Raw genomic sequence first — 24,602 nt, forward strand, 5'->3', positions numbered from 1 at the left:
CCTTTGTAAATATAATAAGCATATAACCATATAACAGTAACATTTTAATTTTTTATTATTTCCACGCCACCATTTTTATTTTATTTTATTTTTCTAGAGTCACTGGCGGTTTAGGGTGGTCATTTTCTAGACCCGTTTCATCAGACGGTCGTGATGTTCTCTCCATGTTTGCCCGCGATCAACGGTCAAATTAAGGAAAAGAAGAGAAGAAAAAAAAATATATAAATATACATATATATTAAAATAAATAAATAAAAAGGGAAAACAAAAAAATTTATATTTTTGTTCGCGCCCTTGTCGTTACGCGTGGGGCCCAGCGGCCCAGTCGTCGGTGAAATAAAATGGAGGAGCACTAAAAACATTTTTCTGGTTCTCTTTGCGCGGCTCATTTTGCCTTTCAAAAAACAACTTTAATAGTTATTTCCTTAGAAACAAAATTAATAATTTCATGTTTTTATTTTTCCAATTTTACCAAGTTAAAATAATAATGAAGCATTCCTATTTTAGATTTTTGAATATCCAAATCATGTAGTTTTAGTTTTAGATGTTGTAGATGATAATATCTGAATTCATTTAAATTATATTTGAAAATAAAGAATTTTATCATAGGACAAGTGAATACCATTAAGTTTTTGAATTCGGATTATTATATGGTTTTAAATATTTTCTTCCCAATTTTAGCATAAAGTTCAAAAAACAAAAACAATTTTAATGAATTACGTTATATTGAATTTTTTTTTGGTTTCGGTATGTTGACTCGTCAATTTTTTAACTATTTATACTTTTTATTTTTTCTAACATTTACACTGTATGATGTTTATCTTGGAAGAATACACTGTATAATGTTGGAATTCTAAAATTTGACAATCAAATTTCCTTGAGACGATTTTACCCCTGAATTTAGATTGGATTAGGTTGAGATTAGAGGTGACTGGTGGGGTCCAATGTATGAGCGTATAAGGCTACGTGGTGACTGGTATAGTGGGTCAATGACTAGGGTGGGTCCTTACCTCGTACGAAGTGCTCCATTGGTTGGCCCTACAAAATGAAAATGAATTATAACTGTAACAGTAATATTAGGTACAAAATGTTTTTCAAATTGGAGAAAAATTCAATTGTCTTTTAACATCTATTTTTACATAATTTTTTTTATAAATAAATTATAAAAAATAATTAATATATTTAATATTTAAATTTTTTTATTTTATTTATATCATGTATTGAAAAATTTTAAAAAAATAAATAATTTAAAAATTATCTGATTTTATTTTAAATTTATTTATCGAATAATACATATTAAAAAATTAACTACATATTATTATATTATCCATCATAATTAAATTTATATAATTAATAAATTAATCAAACATTATTATGTTATCCATTAATGAATAGTATGATAGTTTTAATTTTTGATAACCGTAATTTAGTGAAAATAGGAAAAATAAAACATAGTTTTCAAAAATAAAAATAAATAAAATGATAATGACTAATTGACCATATATAATAGGGGATTTAGATGGGATGATTGGTGACACCTTGTTGTAGGAGTTTTGACTGTCTGCTCTTTCAATTCCCCATTTGCTAATGATTGTGAGTGACATGACAATTTTCTTGGATTCTAATTTCTAGATCCATACATACATGCTTGCAATTTAACTGTATTTGCAATGAAGAAATAAAAAATTAGAAAAAAACAATATAATTGTTATTGAATAAAATCTTTTAGGATGTATTTTAATAGTACAATAGGAACAATAATTGTGAGGAATCAATGATGAATAGAATACAATCAAGTAGAGAAATAAATATTTTATTACATTTTTTTTTTTCTTTTTTCTGATGTGGATGATTTCTGATTAGATAAACACACATAGTAAATAGTACTTTGTTATGTGCTGTTCCAAGAGAACATATACTGTTAAGTGAAACTTTTTTTTTTTTCTTTTTCTTTTTTTTTTCCTTATTTTCTTGCTGGAATACTGTTAAGTGAAACTTGAAACATAATTGATATGGAAGTTATATCCATGGAAAGGATTTATATGTTTCCTAAATTTAGCTACCTCTAATAGAAAATAATAATAATAAAAAAATCTAAGTATGCAAATTAAAAGCCACTACTAACAACGAAGCGATATTTTATTTTTGCTGAAGAGGGATGTTTTATATTTTTAGGGGAAAAAAAAATTACATCAAGATAAAAGAAAAATTGTTCAAGCAATTATAAAAAATTGTATGAATTTATTTCAAATGAAACTTTTTTCAGTCACTATAGCTTTTTTTTTTTTTTTGGGGGGGGGGGGGGATTCTAGAGCTTTCGTTTTTATAAAGTCAGTTTATTCATCTTTATAAAATTTGAATTATAAGTACAGGATGTGATTTTTATAATTAATTATATTACATCAGTTTAAATGAATAAGATTACATATATAGAGTAATGTAAATTTAGTAGCGTAAATATATAGACAACTAGTACAGACTGATTGTGATATTAATTATTATACTATAAAATTGAAGCAATATATATATATATATATATATATATGTTATACCATAAAAATGACATCTCATAAATTTAAATTAATTAATAATAATATATACCATAAACAAATTATTTATGAGGAATTGACAGTAAGGCGGCCCCACTTACCCTTTCTCTCTTTAATTTTGATAGTATTGTATTTGTTTTGGTAAATGATATTATTGTATTAAATGTAGGTAAAATAGAGAAAGTTATCTCTTTGAAACAACCCAATTAGGATTAATTACGGTGATAATCCTATGTCTTAGTTCAAAGAACTAGTGTTAAATTTATTTTACCCAATTTATCAAAAAAAAAATGTTTAGTATTTATGCATCATTAATAATTAATATCACAAATAAGGCTTCCAAGATGTCCAAAATAATAATAACAATAAAAATTGTATGGAGAATGATAAATCATTATGTTAGGAACTTGAGATTAACTATGATTTCAAATACAGTATACTAATATATTATTGGAAAAACTCTAGTTTGTCGTATCAATTTCAAATATATATAAAATAAAAAAATTTTAAAAAAAAAGCATTTTTTAATGAAAAATTTTAAAATATGTTTCAAATGTGTTGTCAAATTATACAAGTAAAAAAACACATATTTTTGAAAAGAATAAATATTTTCAACTTTTTTTTTTTTACGACAACTTAAAAAATATATTTTTATTTCATTATTTGATTATTTTAACTATTAATTATTTTCGCCTTTGTTTGCTATTTTTAATATATTAATTATTTTTTTTAATCTAACTAACAGTTATGTTTTTATCATGTATGTTAAAAACAATTGATTTTTAATGTATATTTACTGCCCATATTTTTTAGTCCCGTTATAATGTATTATATATGTATGTGACAAATTTATAAACTCTCAATTTATGCATTTTTTTAAAGTATTTTTGTCATGTCTTTTAACTGACTATGGTTTACATACTCATATAAAATAAATATAGATAAATAAATTTTTAAATGGACAAATGAAAATAAAAAAAATAATTAAGTATTAACACATTATTTGTTGGATATTTTGATACCTCTACTATTTTAAATAACAAAATGTCCCAAAAAGAAGAAATTAATATTTTAAAATTAAAACAACATGCAAGTTCTATTTTCTTTTTCTCTTTTTTTCAAACATAATGTAAATCAGTTATGCAATGTTAAAAGGATTTAACAATCACAATCAGTATATACACACACTCTATCTCAAAATTATATTTTCAGTGGTTGTTCCTTTTTCTAAAGAGCCATGAAAAATCAGTATCAATTAATAGTTGGGTTTTTGCTTCTTTTTTACCTTTTTTCTTTTCTGTCTTAGTTCAATATACAGATAAGTGAAAAATAAAATAATTTGCAATAAAAGTCCAAGCCTACTATTCTATAACTTTTCCAATTTTTATTTTTATTTATTTATTTTTTTGAATGTACAATTTTTAACTTCTAAATAAACATGTTGTAAGTAAACCTTTGCTTTCGATGCAGGGACACAGTACTACCTGGCATATGTTTGCAAAAGAGTTAAGTATCCAACAAGTTGACAAATGGCACTGAAACTGCTTCATTTTAATTTTTTTTTTCAAAAATAATTCTATCTATTATTTTATAATCGTGCTTTTATAGGACCTAAATTAGTTTTTAACCTAACTGCCTCTTTGGTGCTATTAGATATTTGGTTATGCTATTATAGTAAAAACATAATCACTTTTTTTTTTTTTCTCATTGATAAAATATAAAATAAAGTTTCTCACACTTTTATATAATGATGGGGTAATTAAATATGTATACTTTAATTATTTGTTTTTAGGGAAAAAAAAATATATCACCATCAACTTTCACCTAGTTTTTAATTTATCCCTCAATTATTTTTTTTCTTGAATTAAGTTCCCCTCTAGACTAAGGCATAATGTCTTTTTTGTTGAATTTTACAAAATTAACTATATGATATTCAAATAGTTTGTTTATATAAAAAAAAAAATGTCTAAGGTCTAATTGCATTTTATCAAAATTAAATAACTTCAATATATTGCATTTTTTTTATCAACTTTGATGTTAAAACTACTTATAATTTAGACATATATTTGCTTATGTAACAAATTTAATTTATATATTAGATGGCCAATTTCGTCAGACTTAAAAAAAAAAAAATAGAGAAATTGTAATTTGATATTATGTTATAGCTAGAAGGAAATTGCTTTAAAATTTATGAGGCAACTTAAAGTGAAAGAAAAAATTTTTTTGGACAATATTTAAATTCATTACAATTATAGAAAGGAAATTTCACTTAGATTAAGATTTGAATCTAAAATTTAAAAGTATATTCTGAATGATTTTTACCACTAAAACAAGTATTTAAATACAAATATGAGTGAAAATTGATGAGGTATTTTGTCAATTATCTTGTTTTTACTTGGACTTTTCATAAATATTTAATTATTATTATTACTATTATTATTTTGTTTTTATTGGCCGATGAATAGAAACTAAGTTTGAGCGGATCTAGGTGAAATCTCCTCCCCTCTAGTTTAGAATATGTTGTACTATAATCCTTGAAACTATATAGCAATTAAATACATATACATATATATATATATATATATATAGATATATATATATATATATATAGAGAGAGAGAGAGAGTCAGGTTTATATAAATATGATATGATGGTTTTAATATTATTATTAGCTCTTAAATCATATAAAATGTTAAGATTTGAAATTTAAAAAATTGTCAAATTTAAATTTAATGATATTCTAAACTACATTTAGAGAAAATAAATTGTGTAGAAAATCGATAATTAATAAATATAATTTTAAATATTAATTTTTGATATGATCCAAAATTAGAAAATAAAATTTAAACATTAGTTCTTAATTTGATCCGAAATATATATATATATAATAAAGTACATAATAAATATACCCCTTTTTTTAAATCAGACAATCCTTCTTAAGAATTACCAAAATAATAATAATAATAATCCTTCCTCAACTACAAAAAAAATTGAAAAAAAAATTATATACTAAAAAGAAGATGGTCAAATTAAATAATGTTTGATAGAGAGTCTTTAATTTATGCTCTTTTAAAATACAGAAATTTGTATTTTTTTGATAATAAAATACAGATTTTAAATATATCATTTATAAAATTATTGGCCGTATTAGTGTAAATTACCTTGATATTCCATTCGATTCATATCAATGACAGTGGAAATTTAATACACGTAGTTTGAACTCTAAAGCCCTTCACAAGGGGGGAAAAAAAAAGTGGCTTTGCTACTTAGATCCAGAACAAATAAATATTTTTTTTTTGAAAATATGACACAAAATTATTCTAAATAAATAAATAAATAGAACAAAGAAGATCATATCCATTATATTTGACACCCCCCTTGTATACATATTTAATTTGTTAACGTATAATATATATATATATATATATATAGAGAGAGAGAGAGAGAGAGAGCATTTAATATATCAAGATATTTAACAACTACCTCTTGGCAAATCATTTGAACAAATCATCTTGTTATATAGAACATTCCCCTCTGTATATAGACTCTTAGATTTGTAAAACCTTAATTTACACATTTAATGCAATTATGAGTCATGAACAATTTAAATGAAATAAAATAATATTGACGTAAAAGAGCAATAGTTTAAAATATTGATAATTTTCATGAAATTTCTGCGACATTTTTATTTTTTAAATACATCGAAATAAAATTTAATTCTCAAATTGAAAAATGAATATAATTTCTATAATATCCATTAAAATTTTTGATATTTTTTCATAATTTTTATAGAAATTTTTATCCTAATATCTACATCAAATCATTTACAATTTGTTAAAAAATCCATAATTTCTATAAAAATTTGTAAACTTTCTATAGAAATTTTTAAAATATTTATAATTTTTTATCAAAATTTTCTATAAATATTATTGATGTTTAGTAAAACTTTTTGCCAAATTAATATTATCCATAGTTTTTTTTTTTAACCTTTTAATTGTCTTCCATTTATTGGGCAAATAAAAAAAAATTCATATTTTAACAAATAATGTCCAAGATTGCATTAGACAAGTCTGCGTGTCATATTCTTAGAGAAGATTGATATAACGAGTTACAAGTTTAGACCAGTCTACGTGTCATATTCTTAGAGAAGATTGATATAACAAGTTACAAGTTTACTTACCTATTATTATTTTTTTACAATAATAAATTTAATATTTGTATAAATGTTATAAAATAGATAAAAATAAAAATGTAGACGAAAATTAAAAAATATGTAGGAAATATATTTTCTACAAACTAAGATTCAAAATTTCAATATCGATAATATTTTAGACATGCAAATTTAACTCTCAAATATTTATAACGATAGTATATTAACAATTACATGCAAAATTATTAAGGAATAATTAATTATTACATTTTAAATTTTAAAATGAAAATGAGAAAGATACAAATAATTCTCAACTGTCAAAGAATTCTTTATAGTATTGAAACTATATTTATAAAATATAAAGTAATTGTAATAATTATTTTATATATCTTAATTAATAAATAATTTTACTAAATATGTATTTTTTGTATTTTTATTATCATAATATATTTTTAATGATTAACATTTATTATAAATCGATTGATTAAGAGAAATATAATATCCATTCAATATTTTTGTAGTTTTAATAGTTAATTAGCTAATTAATTAATTAAATAAGTTAATTCTTAAGTTTCAATAAAAAAATTTATTTTTTTAAATAAATTTTCATTAATTTCTATTATTTTTATGAATTTTTATCGATATTCAATAGTTTCCAATACATTTATGGATATTTTCATATTTTGAATCTATATCCAAATTTTAAACCTTGAAAAAGAATAATATTTAATATTTTATTTTTTGATAAAAACATGTAATATTTTATTTTTAATTCATGATCATGAATTTTGGAATTCTTTTCCTGTTTACGTCTGATTTATCGGAAAAATACTAGTGCACTATCAAATCTAAAATGCACTAATTTATTGAAATGGACAAAAATGAAGCACGTGAAATCAGATAACAAGTTATAAAATCACATACACCATATATAAATTAAATAACAAATTTTCTTATTTCTTAATAGAAATTTGTTTAAAATTTTCTCTATTTTAGGTTTTCCTTTGGTGGTAGATTTCAAGTACTGCTCCAAATATAGAGAATTTGCATTTACTATTTTACCATACTTCAAAATATATAACAAACAAAAATAGACATTACAATCAAAAAACAAAAATACTTACCCAATCAGTTTTGCATATAATATGTTGGGGATTTGGCTGGGCCTTTTTTCGAAAAAATAAAAAATAAAAAATAAAATTGGACAGCATTTAACAGGGTTTTTGGATGTCAAAAAATTACCCAACCCTAATTTATCTTCCTCTTAGTTTGCAGTTTAATTTTTTTGACATCCAATTCCGAGTATGATCTTTTTTCTGTTTCTGATATGCAACTTTTTTATGCTTTGATATCTTGTCTCCAACTTTCACAATAATAGCTTTTTAAAAGAAATCCTGGTGTAGTATTTTCACCAAGCACATTGCATATAATATAGTAGCGTAATTGGTAAAGTTTCTTTGTATGATGCTTAGAATATGAGATCAAATCTCTTTTATGATATGAAAGCTAAGGATAAAAATGAATCAATATAAGTCTATACTCTACTCTATGGAATATATAATTGCAATTTATTATTTTCTTGCTTAGGGTAATTACATAATAAAGAATCCAAATATTCTGAGCACATAACCTCCCTATAAATATAAATAGCTTACCAACTGAACCAAGTTTATTTAATTTTCATCCATTTAAATTTTAAAACATTATAATTGAGTACGTTAATTAACAATTTGTTTCACTTTAATTAAACTCTAAATTTTCTAAAATGGTAGAGCTAATAACACATCAGCGCATCATACGAGGCATATGCATTTGGTTTAAAATAGGTTGGAAATCAAAATGTTTATATATGTAAAATTGGTATTTCAAAATATATATACATAATTAGGTTCAAGTAAGATATACCTTATCAAATAAAGTAACGTTTATATTTGATAACATTATATCATATTAAATATTAAAATTTTAAATTTTAAAAATAATCAAATATATTTTTAATAATAAACTAAAACGCTATATAAAAAAAGTAAACCGTATTAAAATTTTGTAATTAATAAATATAATTTTAAATATGAACTTTTAATGTGATTTAAAAATCAAAAAAAAAAAATTCTATATTACACCTCGTATTAAAAATCTTATTTGATACTCTTTATATATTTATATATAGAGTAGGATGGAACCATTTTGCTCCACAAACAGTTTAGAAATTAAGGTAATATCACAAATTGCAATTATTTTTATTTTATTATATTAGAAGTGAGAGACTCAAATATTGAACTTAAATATATATATATATATATATAACAAATAATAGCTTTATTAGTAGATTGTATCAAACAAATAACAAATTATAAATTAGGTATCTAAATTATAAGTTAAAATTTAAAATGCAATTACTCCCAAGTCCAAACTACAGAAATACTAAAAACGTGCTGTCATTCCCTAGTATAACATTATGGTAAAAGTCCACTTATTATGTTTTTCTTTATTTCTTTTGTTATAAAAATATTTTTTTCTTATCAAAACCTACCAAATTTTTTCATACCAAAAAAAAAATAAAAAAAATGAATAAATAAATAAATAAATAAATAACTTTAATTTGCAAAAAGGTAAAGTTAATAATATTTTTTGATAAACAAAAAGGTAAAGTTAATTACACGATAAATCTGTATGGAAAAAAAAGCAATGTACACGCAAATTAAGGCGCTAATGGACCTCACGTGACAGGCTTGTGGTCTTGAAATTACTCTAACTTGCTTTTGAAAATTGGTGGTCAAGTTGCAAAGAATATTGGTTGGGGAAGATAGTTTCTGTCTATTGAGAAAATTTAATCTTGAACTTCGTTGATTAGCCGGTTATAATAGTGTCTTTGATGTAGTAGAGGCTTAAGATTGTTGATAATTTTGATTAGATAAGAAAGGGATAGCAAGACACAGTTGGCCCCCAACAATTTGAATCACTAAAATCGATTTAGCTTTTTGAAAAGATTGGTTCGAAACACCCTCTAAAAGACAATTATCTTCTTTCTTCCACCACCACTTACTTATTTTAGGTGGTTGCTAGGCTAATCAAATGTCTAATCCCATTATAATAATGGGTCTTCTTATAATTTATATCAAGAAGTTTTTTTTATTTTTTTATTTTATCTATGTGATTGATTTAGAATATATTATATCCTAAAAGTAAATGGGTCTATTTATTTTTCTTTTATATTTAGTTTTTTCCAAGACCAAAATCAATACACATATCATAATAGATTGAACAGATTAGATTCGAACCTTGATTTTATAATGAGATCATTTATGTCACTAAATTAATAAAAGATCACATAAAAAAAAAAAAAGAGAAAATTTGATAAAGTATCAAATTTAGCGGCTGTATTAATATTATTGATTTCATATCGATATAGATGTTTTATACAAATTAAAGTCATGAGGTCAGCATGCAAAAGTAAAAAATCCAACACAAGCTAATACAATAAAGGCACCCCACTTCTTTAAAAAGAGTAATTTTGATACTGATTTGTTTTTAAAAGGACATGATAAAGACACATAATTTGATATCAAAAGTTTGAAAACCAAATTTACCACTCTTGTATTATTGATCTCATTATCCATATAAATATTATATACATAAAAATTATACATAGACGTTTTAGCCCAAAAAAAAAAAAAAAAAAAGAAAGAAAAAAAAGATTATAGATAGACGTTGGTTGAAACATAGCATTTACCCACAATGAAACATGAGTATAGGTTGGATGTGTTGGAAAGTATAAATGTGTTTTGGAATGTAGTGAACAGGAGGGCTATTAGGATTGGGGGAGGTGAATATTTTATTCAATTTTGGAGGGACAAGAAGACATGGAATTCTAACTTACAACTTACAAGAATGCTTGTAATGTTTACCCTATTTCTATAACTTTGGTTCATTCAGTCTCTTTCTTTCCTCTCTGTGTTGCCTCATGCTTGTTTGTCACAATCCCTTCAAGTTGCTTCTCCTTCCATATGCTCTGGTCTTTTTCGCATTTATCTCTAACCCATTCCCACGCCTTGTTCACTGTCTGCCCCATCTCATTTTGTTGTCACCCTGTAACTCACCATTGCTCTTTCTGTTACTTGGCAATTTCATATTATTCAAAATTTTGGTATTTAACTACTATTTTTATTTATTTATTTTTTTGTGAAAATTATAATAAAATTTTAATATGGAAAGAATTATATTTGATTCAAATCACAATCTTTCAAATATGGGTTTGAAAAATATACAACTTAGATACTCTTACTTGTCAACAACTATTTTGTATTTTAATCTAATTAAACTGAACTATTTTAAATTAAATTAGATTCAACCTAAAATAGTCTAATGGAAATCTAGTTTATTAAAAATGGTTCATTTGACCGTTGTTCTGTAAAGAGAGCCCATTTTTTTTTTTATAACTTAATCCATTGTCAATATCGAGTTATGGGTTTCCAAACCAGATTTTGAGCCTTTCAACAATTTTCTCCATAAAATTTCTTCTTTGGTACAAAAGATTGAAAGGAACATAAATAACATGGTTATTATTTACAAATTTGTTTGTGAAAATTTACCTACACATCCATTTTTCTAAAATATATTTTATATATATATATATACGTAAATTTTATGGTAAAGACGGTTCGCATAAGGACAGCAGTAATAGTGATGGTTTTTCATAGTATTAAGGACGGTTTCTTAAAAAATCGTCACTAATATTATGAAAAATTGTCAATAATATTATGATCCGCATAAAAACCATTTACACCGTAGACGGACTGAATATATATATATATATATATATATATATATTTTTTAAAATCCAATAACTGTCACCCCGGTGACAGTGACAGGGCCACTCTTTTTGAGGATGAAATGGTCCAATCCCGGATCCAAATGATTGGGAGATGCTCAAATATCATAGTCCAAAAATTGTGACCATGTCTCTCACAGTTACTATTAACATAAGTTTCTGCAAAGCCATCCTTGGGCCTGGGCTTGGGTCCAGTACAAAACCATTAGAGGCTACCTAAAAGATGGTTCTATGCAAACCTGAAAAGACGCTGCACACACACACACACACACACACACACGCTAGATCAACTTATAAACCCGAGTTGCTGTCAATTTCTAAAAGCCATTTTTCACATGTTTTTTTCCCCTCGAGAATATATATATATATATATATATATATATTTATGGTTCACCAACTAGAGATCATTCGAACCTCCTATGACATTTATCGAATCATACATGGCTGAAATATGAATTTAGCTTTATCCAGCATGTCTATCTTAAAAATTGGTAAAAGAAAAGTTGTATAAATTGTGTCTTACAAGTATTTCCAGTCTCTAACAAATAAAAAAAAAATAGCAAAAACAGAAAAATATTTAATAAATAAAGACCTACATCTATAAATATAAAGTCACATTTATATAAACGATATAATTCAGTACAATTGAGCATGCTCAAACGAATCCTTAAATATTGTCTTGCAAACCACAAACTGTAGTTGTAGTTTTTTTAGTCTACAAACTTGATGAATAATGTAAGATAATGTTCATTCAAAAATGACTTCTAAAATTTTCTCCTTTGACGAGTAAGAAAAGGACTAGTGGTAAATTTCTTGACGAAGTAGATTTAAGAAACCAATTTATTTAGCCTGTGAAAAATATTGCCAAGTGAGAGCCATTATGTAAATATCTTCTGGCTATGGGTCCCGGCATTTTGCTTTACCCTCTCTTGCTTTATCTGAAAGATGCTACTCTAACACTGTCCCACTTCCAAGATAATTGGGAAGTTTAAGCCTTCATTTATATAAATAACATAAACGAATCTTCTCCATCCATCCATTATCAAATCGTTCTCTCTCTCTCTCTCTCTCTCTCTCTCACACACACACACATACACTGAAAACACAGTGATTCATATGGATTCACATTTACAGTGTATGACTGCATCTTCCTCCTTGAATCCCAAAACCCACAGATTTCCATACACTAAACCATCATGGGTTCACCATTACAACAGTAGAAGAGGCTGCATACACATACAATTCAGGATGTATGATTTATTCAACTCCAACTCTCTCTTTTCCTTTCCATTTTATTCCCATTTTTTTCTTTCATTCAAAATGATTTTCCATGCATATACCTCTTCCTCCCAACTCCGGCAGCATTAAATATCATGCTTTTCAACTTCACCATCACCAACACCAGCAGAAGAAATTGCTGCTCACTGAAGCCTCTGCTAAGAAGCCGAAGAATGGTGTTTCACTATTGAATGAAGAGCCCATCAAGGTACCTGAGAAGAAAGGAACTGTCGCCGGCGCAGTTGCTTTGATCATCGGCACCAGTATAGGCTCAGGGATTCTGGCACTCCCACAGAAAGCTTCCCAAGCAGTAACTCCTATTTTATTTATTTATTTAGTTTAACCATAACTTGATAAAATGGAATCTCAGAAACTTTGTTTTTTTTTTTTTTTTTTTTTTTTTTTTTTGGGGATGGTTAGGGACTGGTTCCAAGTTCAATATCCATGGTAGTATTTTGGGCATTTCTCCTAATTGAAGCACTTTTGCTTGTGGAGATAAATGTGAGGCTGAGGAGGGAGAAGATAAAGAAAGAGGAAGAGAATGAATTGGAGGTTATTTCCATTAGAACGATGGCCCAAGAGACATTAGGAGATTGGGGTGGAAATCTAGCCACTTCCACTTATGTTTTCTTGGGCTACACTTCTATGGTTGCTTATAGTTCAAAGTCGGGGGAGATTCTCTTTCACTTGCTCAATCTTCCAGCTCCTGTATCGGGCATCTTTTTCACTTTACTTTTCACTATGCTAATCTCCCTAGGTGGGACCGTAGCAACTGATAAAGTTAATCAGCTGCTCACTGCTTCCATGATAGGTGACTATGAAGAGCACTGGTTTCTCCCAAAGTTGTAGAATTTATTGTCTATACAGATTTTCATATCCTTCCTAATCAACAATCTTTTAGAAATTGTGAAAATTCAGAAAAATAAATTGTCAGACGTTCAGAGTGAGAAATTGGCATGACCTTTTTATGTTGACACTAATAAATGCACACAAACTGATTGACAGGTTTACTCTTAGCAATAGAGGTGGTAGCAGTTGTTTTGGGTGGGTGGTCGGGACTAGCGGGAAGTGGAAACTGGGCAAAAGTCCCTCCTACAATACCTGTGATAATCTTTTCTTTGGTATATCATGATGTAGCACCAGGTAAGGAACACAATTCAAGTATTTGAAAGTTTGGTTTGGTTGAGTAGTAGGCAATGAAAATGAGGTATAACTTCCTACAAAATCTGATATTTTTTCTCTGCAGTTCTATGTGCTTATTTGGGAAGTGACCTAAAACGTCTAAGAGTTTCGGTTTTACTTGGTAGTATTGTTCCATTGATAACATTGCTTGTTTGGGATGCAATTGCCTTTAGCCTTTCCTCCCAGGCTGATCAAGTTGTTGACCCTGTTGAATTGCTTATGAGGTTATTATATCTGATATTGTCGGCCAATTTGGAAATGAAACAAGAATTGATTTTTACCTTCTTTCTTTTTTTGAGGGACTAATAACACAAATTTCCCACCTTCAGTGTGAAATTGAGTGGAGTTTCATATATGGTAGAAGCTTTCTCACTGCTTGCCGTAGGAACTTCACTGATTGGCACTCTTCTCGGCTTCTTTGAGTTTTTCAAAGAGCAACTTACTAACCTCTCTTGGAATTCTTCCACCACACCGGTGCTACAGGTTAAAGTCTTCCCCTCAAGTAAGGCTTGTGTATTTTGTTAATTCTGTGGTTAAGGCATGGCACTTGCATGACTAACATGTGTTGTTGAACTGTAGAAGAGAACAAACTTGATCTTTGGGCTGCAAAGTTGGTGGGGAAGAAATAAAATCAGCTTCACTGCAATGGCAGTTGCTGTTGCTCCATCTCTTTTTGTCTCAACCACCATTCCTGATGCGTTTTCTGCTGCCACAGACATTGCTGTAAGTAGAGGGGAGGAAATCAAACACCAAGTAAAAGAACCATTCAAAACATGAGACAAACAAATAAAGAAGTAGAAGAAAATTTTGATGCCAAAATAAACTTAATAATAGTCAATTTCCAAAGACAGTATACTTCTGGAGAGTTTTGAGTGCTACAATATTATGTCTTGCCACAATCATTTCCATGAGTTTTAATCAGATTTTGAAAGGTATTATTCCTGACAAGTTTCTTGGCCAAGATTAGAGTCACATTTATAGCATAATTTCCTAGTGTCATCATTTTGCTCTGGGAGTATAGGAAAGGATAATCTTTCTGTGGAGTCAGCCTAACAGAGTGTTTCCAAGCAAGTCTAACCAAATATATGAACTTATATGAACTGAAACTGATGAAAATTTTGATATTTACCATTAAAAAAAAAAAAAAAAAAACACTTTTAGGAATACTGTCTCAAATCAGTATCAAAAATTTCCTTTATAGGATGTCAATTTTCTGAATTCTAAAAATGATTTGCAGACATTAAAAAAGTTGTATTACTTTATTATTATCATAAATTAATCTTTTAACTGACATTACTGTGGATTAGGGAGGATACTGTATGACAATGCTGTATGGAGTTCTCCCACCAGCAATGGCCTGGGCAATGCATAAAAAAGAAGATGGAGATGCTGATCAACAAGCATTATCCAGAGCAAGGCCCTTGCTTCTTGGAGTAGGAATATTTGCTTGCGGGATTGTGGTGGAGCAAATACTGCAGGATATCCTAGCACTGCAATCGTAGCCGGGATAAACACTGTTCTTATTTCCACATATGAATCCTTTCATCACAATGTTTAATTTTATCAATTAAAATTTCCATTTTGGAAATTCCCTTCCTTAGCTATTATTTGGAGGAAAGGGAAGTTTAAAAGGCAGTTGACTCTGCATTTCTTTACAGAACCAAAATGTATAGATACATAATCTGTAATATATAACTATCACTTTCATAAATGAAATTGTAATGACTCTTCTTTCAGATTCATAGAATAGTCTCGGAAATTCCCATTTTCTGAAGCTTAGATCATGAAAATCCTGTTGACAGCTACTACCAAAGCGCCAACCTGAAAAATACATGCTGTTATTGATATAATCAAACAATACAAGTTATAAATATATCTCAATCATAATTGAAATAATAATAGGGAGCAAAATAGTATATAAGAATCTTAATTCTTCACAGTTGTTACATGTTTCAGAAGCATATGTACAACATGATGTGATATTCTTTCAGCCTCGTTCCTTGGATGATGGATCTTGCATCTGTTTCTTGCTGAAGCCGCTTCACGTTATCACCTGAGTTCCCATTACCCTGTTTGATAATACATATAAAGTAGTTTTAGTTAACAGGTAAATGACACAATGATGACTGTGCAACGCAAATGGTAATTGAAAGCTCCAAAACTGAGGAGCCTCCTATATTAAAATATTTGATGCTTGAAATATATTAGACTAAAAAAATTGGACAGGCTTTCTGAAAATTGGAACTGATTTATAATGACAGAGAAAAATATTGCAAGAGGAATCAAAGGGCTAACAGATTCCTTGCAACTTTTCTCTGAAAATGCGTTCAATTTGAACACAAAATTCAGCAACCTCTCTGTCAGCTTCTCCTTTTGCCTGTTTTAACCTAACGGCTTTAGCTTGGTGTGATGGTACCTAAAGAGAAAACTGAGTGACGTATTATGAAATATAAGGGCATAAAAGTTGACGGCCATGCTCCCTCTTAGTCACTGTTCTCTCTCCAAACAAACATACAGAAAAGATAAAATAAATTATACAGAATAATACATTAATATATTACAAAACACCATATAATGTGACATAATATGGTATGATTCTAATGTCCACCAAAAAGGTAATATGGAACCAATTCAGAGTAAAAACAGTAAGAGGTGCAATTACCATTACTGGCAGCGTTTACAATGTGCTGAGCTTCTTGTTCTACTATCGAATTCTATTGTCCCCTGTCAACTGCCATACTAGATGGAATTGATAATGCACCTGAACTTGAGTATTATAATTCTATCAATGCTTGAGATAAAAAATATTGTAGAGACAACGTTTTCTTTACACCCGAATGAATTCATGGTGGAAGTTTTTGGGTCATTTTGGAGGCTAATGCTGTGAAATATTTGTTATTGTAGATGGCAAATATTTGTTATTGTAGATAGCATCTCGCGGGTCATGCATTTGGAAAGATTCTCAAACCAGGCTCTTTCTGTGTCAATTATTTTCCCCAACATAAAGTGATTTGAGCAAATTTTTTTTCTTGCTGACCTCGTCAGGTTTAAGAACCTCTCCGAAAAAGAGTTAGTTTAATTTGCATATAATTAATATAGCAACAAATTCCCCTCTACATACACATGATTATACTAGTTCATAGACGAGTTTGCAAATTAAGTAGAATGCTTACCTATGCTAAAAAAGCATAGAAGTATAACATAGGAAAACCTTCAATCAATTTTATATTCTTCATATACATTTTTTGGCAACTTAGGAGGGCTTACTCCTCTGATAGAGATTCGATCCTGTTAAAATGGGCAATTCTATCCTTGTCGCACGAATGAATGATCACGGATTCTTTACCCATCTTCAGTCGAACGATTGAAAAAAGAGAAACATTTCAAACAACATTACTATAATATTTAGGAACTCATAATCTATCAAGTGACCCAATTCCAATACAACACTTCAAAGTAAACAAAATGAAGTTGTTTGGACCATAATATTAATTTTTAAAAATCAATACTTTAACTTATTGCAATATTATTCTTTGGAGGATTAATTAATTGACAATAGCCCACATTAATTGGAGATTTAAGGGTCATATGATTTGCACTTGTATAAATTAAAATTGTGAAGTTGAAGTTTGTAAAAAGTCGCACACATCGGAAGCGTGTGAAGTGTTTTGGCCAACTTTTCTTATATAAATTGAAGCTCCATTGGTTTTGAAATGACATCTTTACACACCTCTACATACAACTATTAGACTATAAACTATTTAGTTTTTCATTAGAATTTATTTTCATTAGTCTATTCTTTTTAGTTGAAATTTTATTAAAAGCCCTTTAGTTATTAAAGCAATTGAGCTTTGTAGATTATATTATTCTCCAATAATCAATAATAGTTTGATTCAAGGTTTGAAGTGGCACGCTTGTATATTTAGGAGACAACAGATTGTTTGAAAGTTTCCAACATATTCTAACATATCTTTTTGCCACGCTCGGTGGGACTCAAGATTTCAACTGAGGACAATGGTTCATACTCGATCAATGTCTCCGGAGTTTGACATTCACGACAACAATAAGGTGGAAGGAGCCAGTAAAACTCAAGATCCGACAGAGATGTCCACTTAAGAGTCAATCTGTGAGCTATTTCATAATCTAAAGGAGGGTTAAAGGAAGATGGAAGCATTCTAGGAGACTAAGAAACGAATGATAGAAGGCATTATGGATTTTTTGTGTCAACAATTGCAGGTTACCCAAGCCTCGTTGACTGGCACATGACCATTTATTGGCCAGGAAGAATAAGTGCAAGCCTTTTCGGCCATATATGAAGGTAACACGAAAAGGATTGATGTATCAGCCATTCCGGTGAGAACGAATGGAAACAATGGAAGGACAATCATGCCAGAATGACAAGTCCAACCTTATATTCCCCCACCAGCTCGGAACCCAGGTCATGGTGGCGGACCAACTAAGAACCAAGGCCAAAGCATTAGAAATGGCCAAGAAGAGCATATTGTACAAGCCCCTAAAGCCTTACCTCATGCAGTGCGGGCTTTTCAAGCTTCACCCTATGGCGTGCAGGCCTTTCAAGCTGTAAATAATGTTCATAGGGGAAGAGCAGGCTTCCAGGCCTAGGTTTTCCCACTTGTCCATAATCAAGATCATGATAGGTGGGATGCTGAACAATATGACCAAAACTTTCCGTATGGTCAGAATGAAGACCATCACTATTAAGCCAATTACCACGGACCGGCCTGGAGACATGGAAATAATGTCCGAAACTGGATGAACAATGGTAATGGCATGGATAGGGAGGTCGTTGAGACCATCATCCAGGACATGATCGATCCTGCATTCAGAAGAGTTGGTCAACCATCCTACAGAAGGCCTACCCTAAACTATTGATCGAATAGAATTTCCAAGGAGATTCAGGTTTCATGAGTTCGCCTTATTTTCGAATGAAGAGAATCGGTCTACTGTGGAACATATGGGCTATTTCACTATCTAGTGTGGAGAAGTTGCTACTAATGACTTTTTGAAGCTCTGCTTATTTGCAAATTCTTTAACAAGTTCTGTTTTCTCCTAGTATATCAATCTGCAACAAAATCTGATTCATACTTGGCAGGAGTTAGAGCAAAAATTTCATGAGCAATTTTACAGGATTGAGCCAGAGATTTCAATGGCTAACTTATAGTGTTTGTGTCAGATGGAAGGAGAATTAATGAAGAACTACATTGTTCAATTTAAGAGGGCAATAATCAAATGTCATCTGAATATACTAGAAGGAGAGTTTGTCAAGCTAACTCAGAGTGGACTAAGTTACAAGCTTTGAAATAAGTTTAAAGGGACGATGTTCTACGATTTGTTCGAGTTAATCTCTCGAACATCTAGGTATAAAAGCATTTTAGGGGAAGAATATCTGAGGAAGAACTCATCTTGGGGTTCATACTACAGAGACCACCCTAATGTTGAGATTTATTCAATTGACTGAGGACCAAAGAATCGAGAATGCCGTTATCAAAATCGATATAGCTGAAGTAGTGGCTACTAGGAAATACATATGCAAAGCTTTAGTTAGACCAACAAGGAACCATATGATTCCTCAATTGGTTATGGACTTGAGCCAGAGAAAGTCTATAATTTCAACATCTTTAAATCCAACTAAAATTTTGACCATTTGTTAGCTGACAAGGTAATTAAATTACTTGATAGCCATATTTTGCCAACAGTTGAAGAGATGAAGAAGAAACCATACTGCAAGTGGCAGGTATGTTGACACATCAAACTGTTCATTATGTAGTGTTCTAAAATGCAATCAAAGCACTAATTAACAAGGGCACCTTGAATTTCCTATAAAAAAGGAAGGATGTAAAAGAGGTTGACAGCAATCATTTTCCATTGATTGAAGTGGATATGGTTTCAGTCAATGTTTCAGACTTAACCAACCCTAGAATCAAGGTCAAACCGTTCCCTCAGGTGCTTTGTACACGTACAAATATGAAGTTAAAGATGAGTCCATAGAGTTATGTGAGCTGAAAGTGCTAAAGTTGTTACCCGATAACTACAAACCTCATAGTCCCAAGTTAGTGTTCCAGTGCCTAGGACCAAAAGTACAAGGTGGACATTAAAAGCTGAACCGTCAGTATCAAAGAGGGCAATTTACTCCAAGCTCCAAGTCACTAAAAGGGAGAACAAACCTAAAAAGGAGTATTAGACCAAAAAGGTCAAACCGTTCGCTAAGGTGCTTTGTACACGTACAAATATGAAGTTAAAGATGAGTCCATAGAGTTATGTGAGCTGAAAGTGCTAAAGTTGTCACCCGAGAACTACAAACTCATAGTCCCAAGTTAGTGTTCCAGTGCCTAGGACCAAAATTACAAGGTGGACATTAAAAGCTGAACCGTCAGTATCAAAGAGGGCAATTTACTCCAAGCTCCAAGTCACTTTTTCTAGGGATAATCGAATAAGACAGGTCATGTAACGATCCTATGGAGCTTGGAATTTCCCTAGTCAGATTATTGTTTCCCAACTTTATGATTTGTAATTAAGGCCAATGCATCCAACAATCAGAAAATTTTCATAATAAAAGATTTTTTCCAAGATGAATAATAGTTAATGCTTTGTTGCAGCCATTGGATGACATAGTAGGTGAGATATCACTTGAAAAGGAATTGTTGAAAAGATTTAACTCTCTTAAATTTGAATAGATACGAGGCAGTAAACCATGCAAGTTGTTGGAGTCAAAGTATATAGATGAGAAACTTCCATCAATATTAGGCACATCAAGAAATCTCCCATAGATTTGATTATGAGAGAGGTTCAAGTATGTAAAGTCAAAAGGCAAGTTCCAAAACCAATTGGGAATTATCTCTGAAATTTGAGTGATTGATAGGTTTATGAATTCAAAGTTACGTTATGTTTGAAGCCAAGTTGGAAAATGAGGTCCCAAGTTCCATGATCTTAAATTTACAGCTTCAAGTTGAAAGGGAGGAATCCAGTTTGGTTTTACGCTTAGAACTAATGAATTATCAAATGCATGTAATCTGATCAAATTTGTGAGATTTACAAAGTGAACATCAGAAACAACATCTCCAAAAAGGTTCGAAGAAATGTCAACAAAATATAAATTTGAAAGTTCACCAAGGCTTTCGAGAAGGGATCCATTGAATTGGTTTCTACCAATTGATAATGTATGCAATAATGATTATCTGCCTAGTGAGTATGAAAGAGGACCAGATATCATATTACCTTTAAGAGACTTTGAATTCCACAATTTGATACGTCATGTAACCAAAAAAGGAATTTTCATACTAATTCAATGAGATCAAATTATTCAAGAGGCAGCCTGATGACAAGCTATCAAAAGGATTTGAGACATTTCCACCAAATTAGTTACCTCCCAAATCAATAAAGTTCGAACTACAAAGATTTCCTACTGCTTTAGGTACATTCCCTTCAATTGCATTATTTGACAAGTCAAGATGAACAATTGATGTGAGATTTTCGATTAACTTGTAATAGCACCCTCTAATTTATTTGAATTGGGGTACAGGTGTTCAAGTTTCCAAAAATCATAGAGGTAGTTGGAATGTAGTAGAATAACATTTTGATAGATCAAGATATCTGAGAGCAGTCAAGTTTTGGATGCTGCATGGAATTGGTCCTTCAAGATCATTTCCATGTAGGTCAAGATAGACTAGACTAAGACCAAACAACCAATTGGGTAGAGAAGAATTTATATTATTAGAAGCAACATTGAGACTCAAAAGAGAAGTCGATTTTGAAGAACCATTGGGAAATTGGCCTTTAAATCTACTTCCATGTAGATCAAGATAGATCAGACAACTAATATTAAAAATCCATTCAGGGATGAAAGAATCAAACTTGTCCAGTGAGATATCAAGCAAGGAAAGGGATGTAAAATTAACATGGAATACAGAAGGAATATGAGCAAGTTGAGAAAAGGATAAGTGTAATTCAGACGAAGAAGAGAGCCTTTAATTACCTGCAGCCAATTGTTTGAAGCTTTACTAAGATCCACATAGCTCATATCTAAGTTTTGCGGTGAGGGAAGGCTAGAAAGCCAGTGAAGGTTCTTAGCATATATGTTAGGATAGTAACATGCTCAAAGACCAAGATAATGCAAGCTTGAGAAGTTTCCAAGTTGGTGAGGAACTATTTCTTTAAATCCTGCATTTGTAAGGTTAAGATATGTAAAACTCGCAAGAACCCATGAAGCTAGGGATTTGAATCCCTCCAAAATCATTGTTGCTTAGATCAAGGTAAATTAGATGTTTAATACCAAGCAACCAAGGATTTATCCTGCCCTTTAAAGCACTATTACTCTCATCATCCTGATGAATATTAGCAAGGTGGAGCTCAACAACATGACCAGATAAAATGTTGCAAACAATTCCATCCCATTTGCACCAGTTCTCTTGGGAAACCCAAGACAAAAGCCTCTTTGAAGGATCAACAAGATCTTGCTTGAAACTCAATATTTTTCTGACTCTCAATGCATGCTACTACATCGGTGCCGTTTCTAAAACCCACGTTGATACTTGCTTATGAGAGTAATATTACAAGGAAAAGATTCATAACAGCTCTATCTGATACGACCATGATGATACAACTTAGTGATGCTGGATATGTATGTATGTCTTGGTGGAAATATAGTCCCTTAATATTTGGGGAGCCAGTTATGCCATGATCTTACAACTTGGGCCTAAAAAGGCAGTGTTAAATTCCAATTTTAGGAAACTAATCAAGTGCTGGTGCATTGAAAATTCTCTGCATGTTCCACTCTCTTGCAATGTTGATCATGATGTTTAGATTATTACATAATGGAGAGAGAAAGAGCAAATGAAATAATATATGTTTGGTTTAAAATATTTATAGCATTTTTTTTGGGTAATAAAATATTTATGCCTTAATAAGATTAAGATTGACATATTTATACATATAGCAAATGAAATATATGCAGTTCAGCTACTTCATTGGGTTTTGGAACCAGTTTTGTTGTTAAACTTACCGCTTGGACTAAATAGTTAAAATAGTGTCACATTTTGAACTAAAGTCCATTTGCTTGTGCTTGCAATTTCTCAGTCTATATCCCAAGACCAAGTGACCAATAATATTGTGAAACTGATTTGTTTCACACCAACTCATTACTTTCATAAAACGCCGGCAATTAACAGCTAGCACGTACAAAAGATTAGTAAAGATATGACAAGGTGATCTTAACAAAAAGATATGACAAGGTGATTTATTGCTGGCTTATGAGAAGCAATTAGATTATTTCCTCATCTAATTTAACTTTTAAGTGATCTAATTACATGTAATTTCTATTGAAAAATATATTTATTATAGATTGTTGGACCTATTTTCTATCACCTATATAAGTTTTGAGATAAACAGCAATTCGATAGGATATCAAAGCCTTGTTGACTTGTGTTCAATTTGTCTCCCATTTTGGTGTCAAAAACTTTCCAAAGACAGTTATTTTCTAATAAATGCATTAATAATAGTCTTTCAATGCAACTTTTATTTATTTCTTTTGTAGATTGATGAATCTGATTATATTAATTTCCAAACTGTGACTTCTCATATATAAAGGATCAATAAATTTGCTTCCTTTAGTGAAATTTAAGCTTAAATAATTACATGAATTTTACAAACCACTTCACACCCTCCCCCCTTCCCCGGCGCGCAACTCAGTATTAAGATGGAATCAGGAAACAAATACAGCATGCAAGGTAAGGGCATTAGTTATAAGCAGCGAAAAAAATATCGATATCGATGAAAATATCGAAGATATGAATTTCCAGAAATGTCGATGGAAATGTTGATATCGATGGAATTATCGATAAGGTTACGGAAACTGTAAATTTTTAATTTTAAATACAAATTTTTTAACATATGAGATAATTAATATAATAAAATAATATAAAAATACAATAATAATAAAATACTCATCCAATGAGACATATATACTAAAATCTTATATATTATATAACAAAAAAATTAACAGTATTATTTTTTTTTTAAATAGATAAAATCAAATTAAACACTAAAACAAAAAGATAAAAAATATAAAGGAATTGTATTGGTATGCTACAATATAAAAACCAAGCCATGTGTCATCCCTTATACAATATAATATTATTGTATTATTATTTTATATTATTATTTTTTTTTCCTTTCTTTTTCCTTTTTCCCCCACGTGGGAAGAAATATTTCTTTCTTATCCTTTCTTCTTCTTCCTCTCTTCCCTTCGTCTTCTTCCTCCCTCTCTTTCTCGGCCTAAACACACAAACACACAAATACACAGAACATATCACATTCATAAACACACAACACACAGACCATTTTTAGATTAGATCTCGAACACACACACACACACGTAGGCTGAGATCTTCCCGAAATTTCCACCGACAATCGACGACAAGCCGTCGATTTATCCACCTTTTTTCCACCATTTCCACCCAAAAAAAGAAACTCCCATCGACACATGGCGATTCAGGCGATACGCGTCAACTGCGGCGACATTTCTCCGGTAACCATGACAGAAACCCCCCCCCCCCCTCCCCCCCGTTTCGGTGTCGGGGGTGGATGACAACCAATAG

General features: G+C 29.9%; 1 protein-coding gene across 4 annotated transcripts; it reads left to right on the top strand.

Moving 5' to 3' along the window:
* The first annotated feature begins 12,559 nt into the window (after nt 1–12,559).
* LOC125421748 (uncharacterized) lies at nt 12,560–15,725 on the top strand. Of its 4 annotated transcripts, none has more exons than XR_003056246.3 (8): nt 12,560–12,779; nt 12,892–13,117; nt 13,228–13,618; nt 13,813–13,950; nt 14,054–14,213; nt 14,319–14,491; nt 14,569–14,712; nt 15,297–15,437. XR_003056246.3 is itself a non-coding variant. In XM_016030709.4 (8 exons), the coding sequence occupies exons 1-8, from the start codon at nt 12,646–12,648 to the stop codon at nt 15,489–15,491; spliced, it is 1,542 nt and encodes a 513-aa protein (XP_015886195.3). In that variant the 5' UTR covers nt 12,562–12,645; the 3' UTR covers nt 15,492–15,725. The 4 variants fall into 4 exon arrangements, 2 of the variants coding, with proteins under 2 accessions (XP_015886195.3, XP_024930197.3); XR_003056247.3 differs by having other exon boundaries at nt 14,572–14,712; XM_016030709.4 differs by having other exon boundaries at nt 12,562–12,779; nt 14,319–14,472; nt 15,297–15,725.
* The last annotated feature ends 8,877 nt before the right edge of the window (nt 15,726–24,602 follow it).

Source organism: Ziziphus jujuba, chromosome 8, assembly GCF_031755915.1.
Source record: "Ziziphus jujuba cultivar Dongzao chromosome 8, ASM3175591v1".
Classification (NCBI taxonomy): Eukaryota; Viridiplantae; Streptophyta; class Magnoliopsida; order Rosales; family Rhamnaceae; genus Ziziphus; species Ziziphus jujuba.

Coding starts and splice junctions, on each gene's coding strand:
- LOC125421748 (XM_016030709.4), top strand. CDS start 12,646: ATGGATTCACATTTACAGTGTATGACTGCATCTTCCTCCTTGAATCCC. Junction 12,780..12,891: donor ATACACATACAATTCAGGAT/GTATGATTTATT, acceptor CAACTCCGGCAG/CATTAAATATCATGCTTTTC. Junction 13,118..13,227: donor CACAGAAAGCTTCCCAAGCA/GTAACTCCTATT, acceptor GGGGATGGTTAG/GGACTGGTTCCAAGTTCAAT.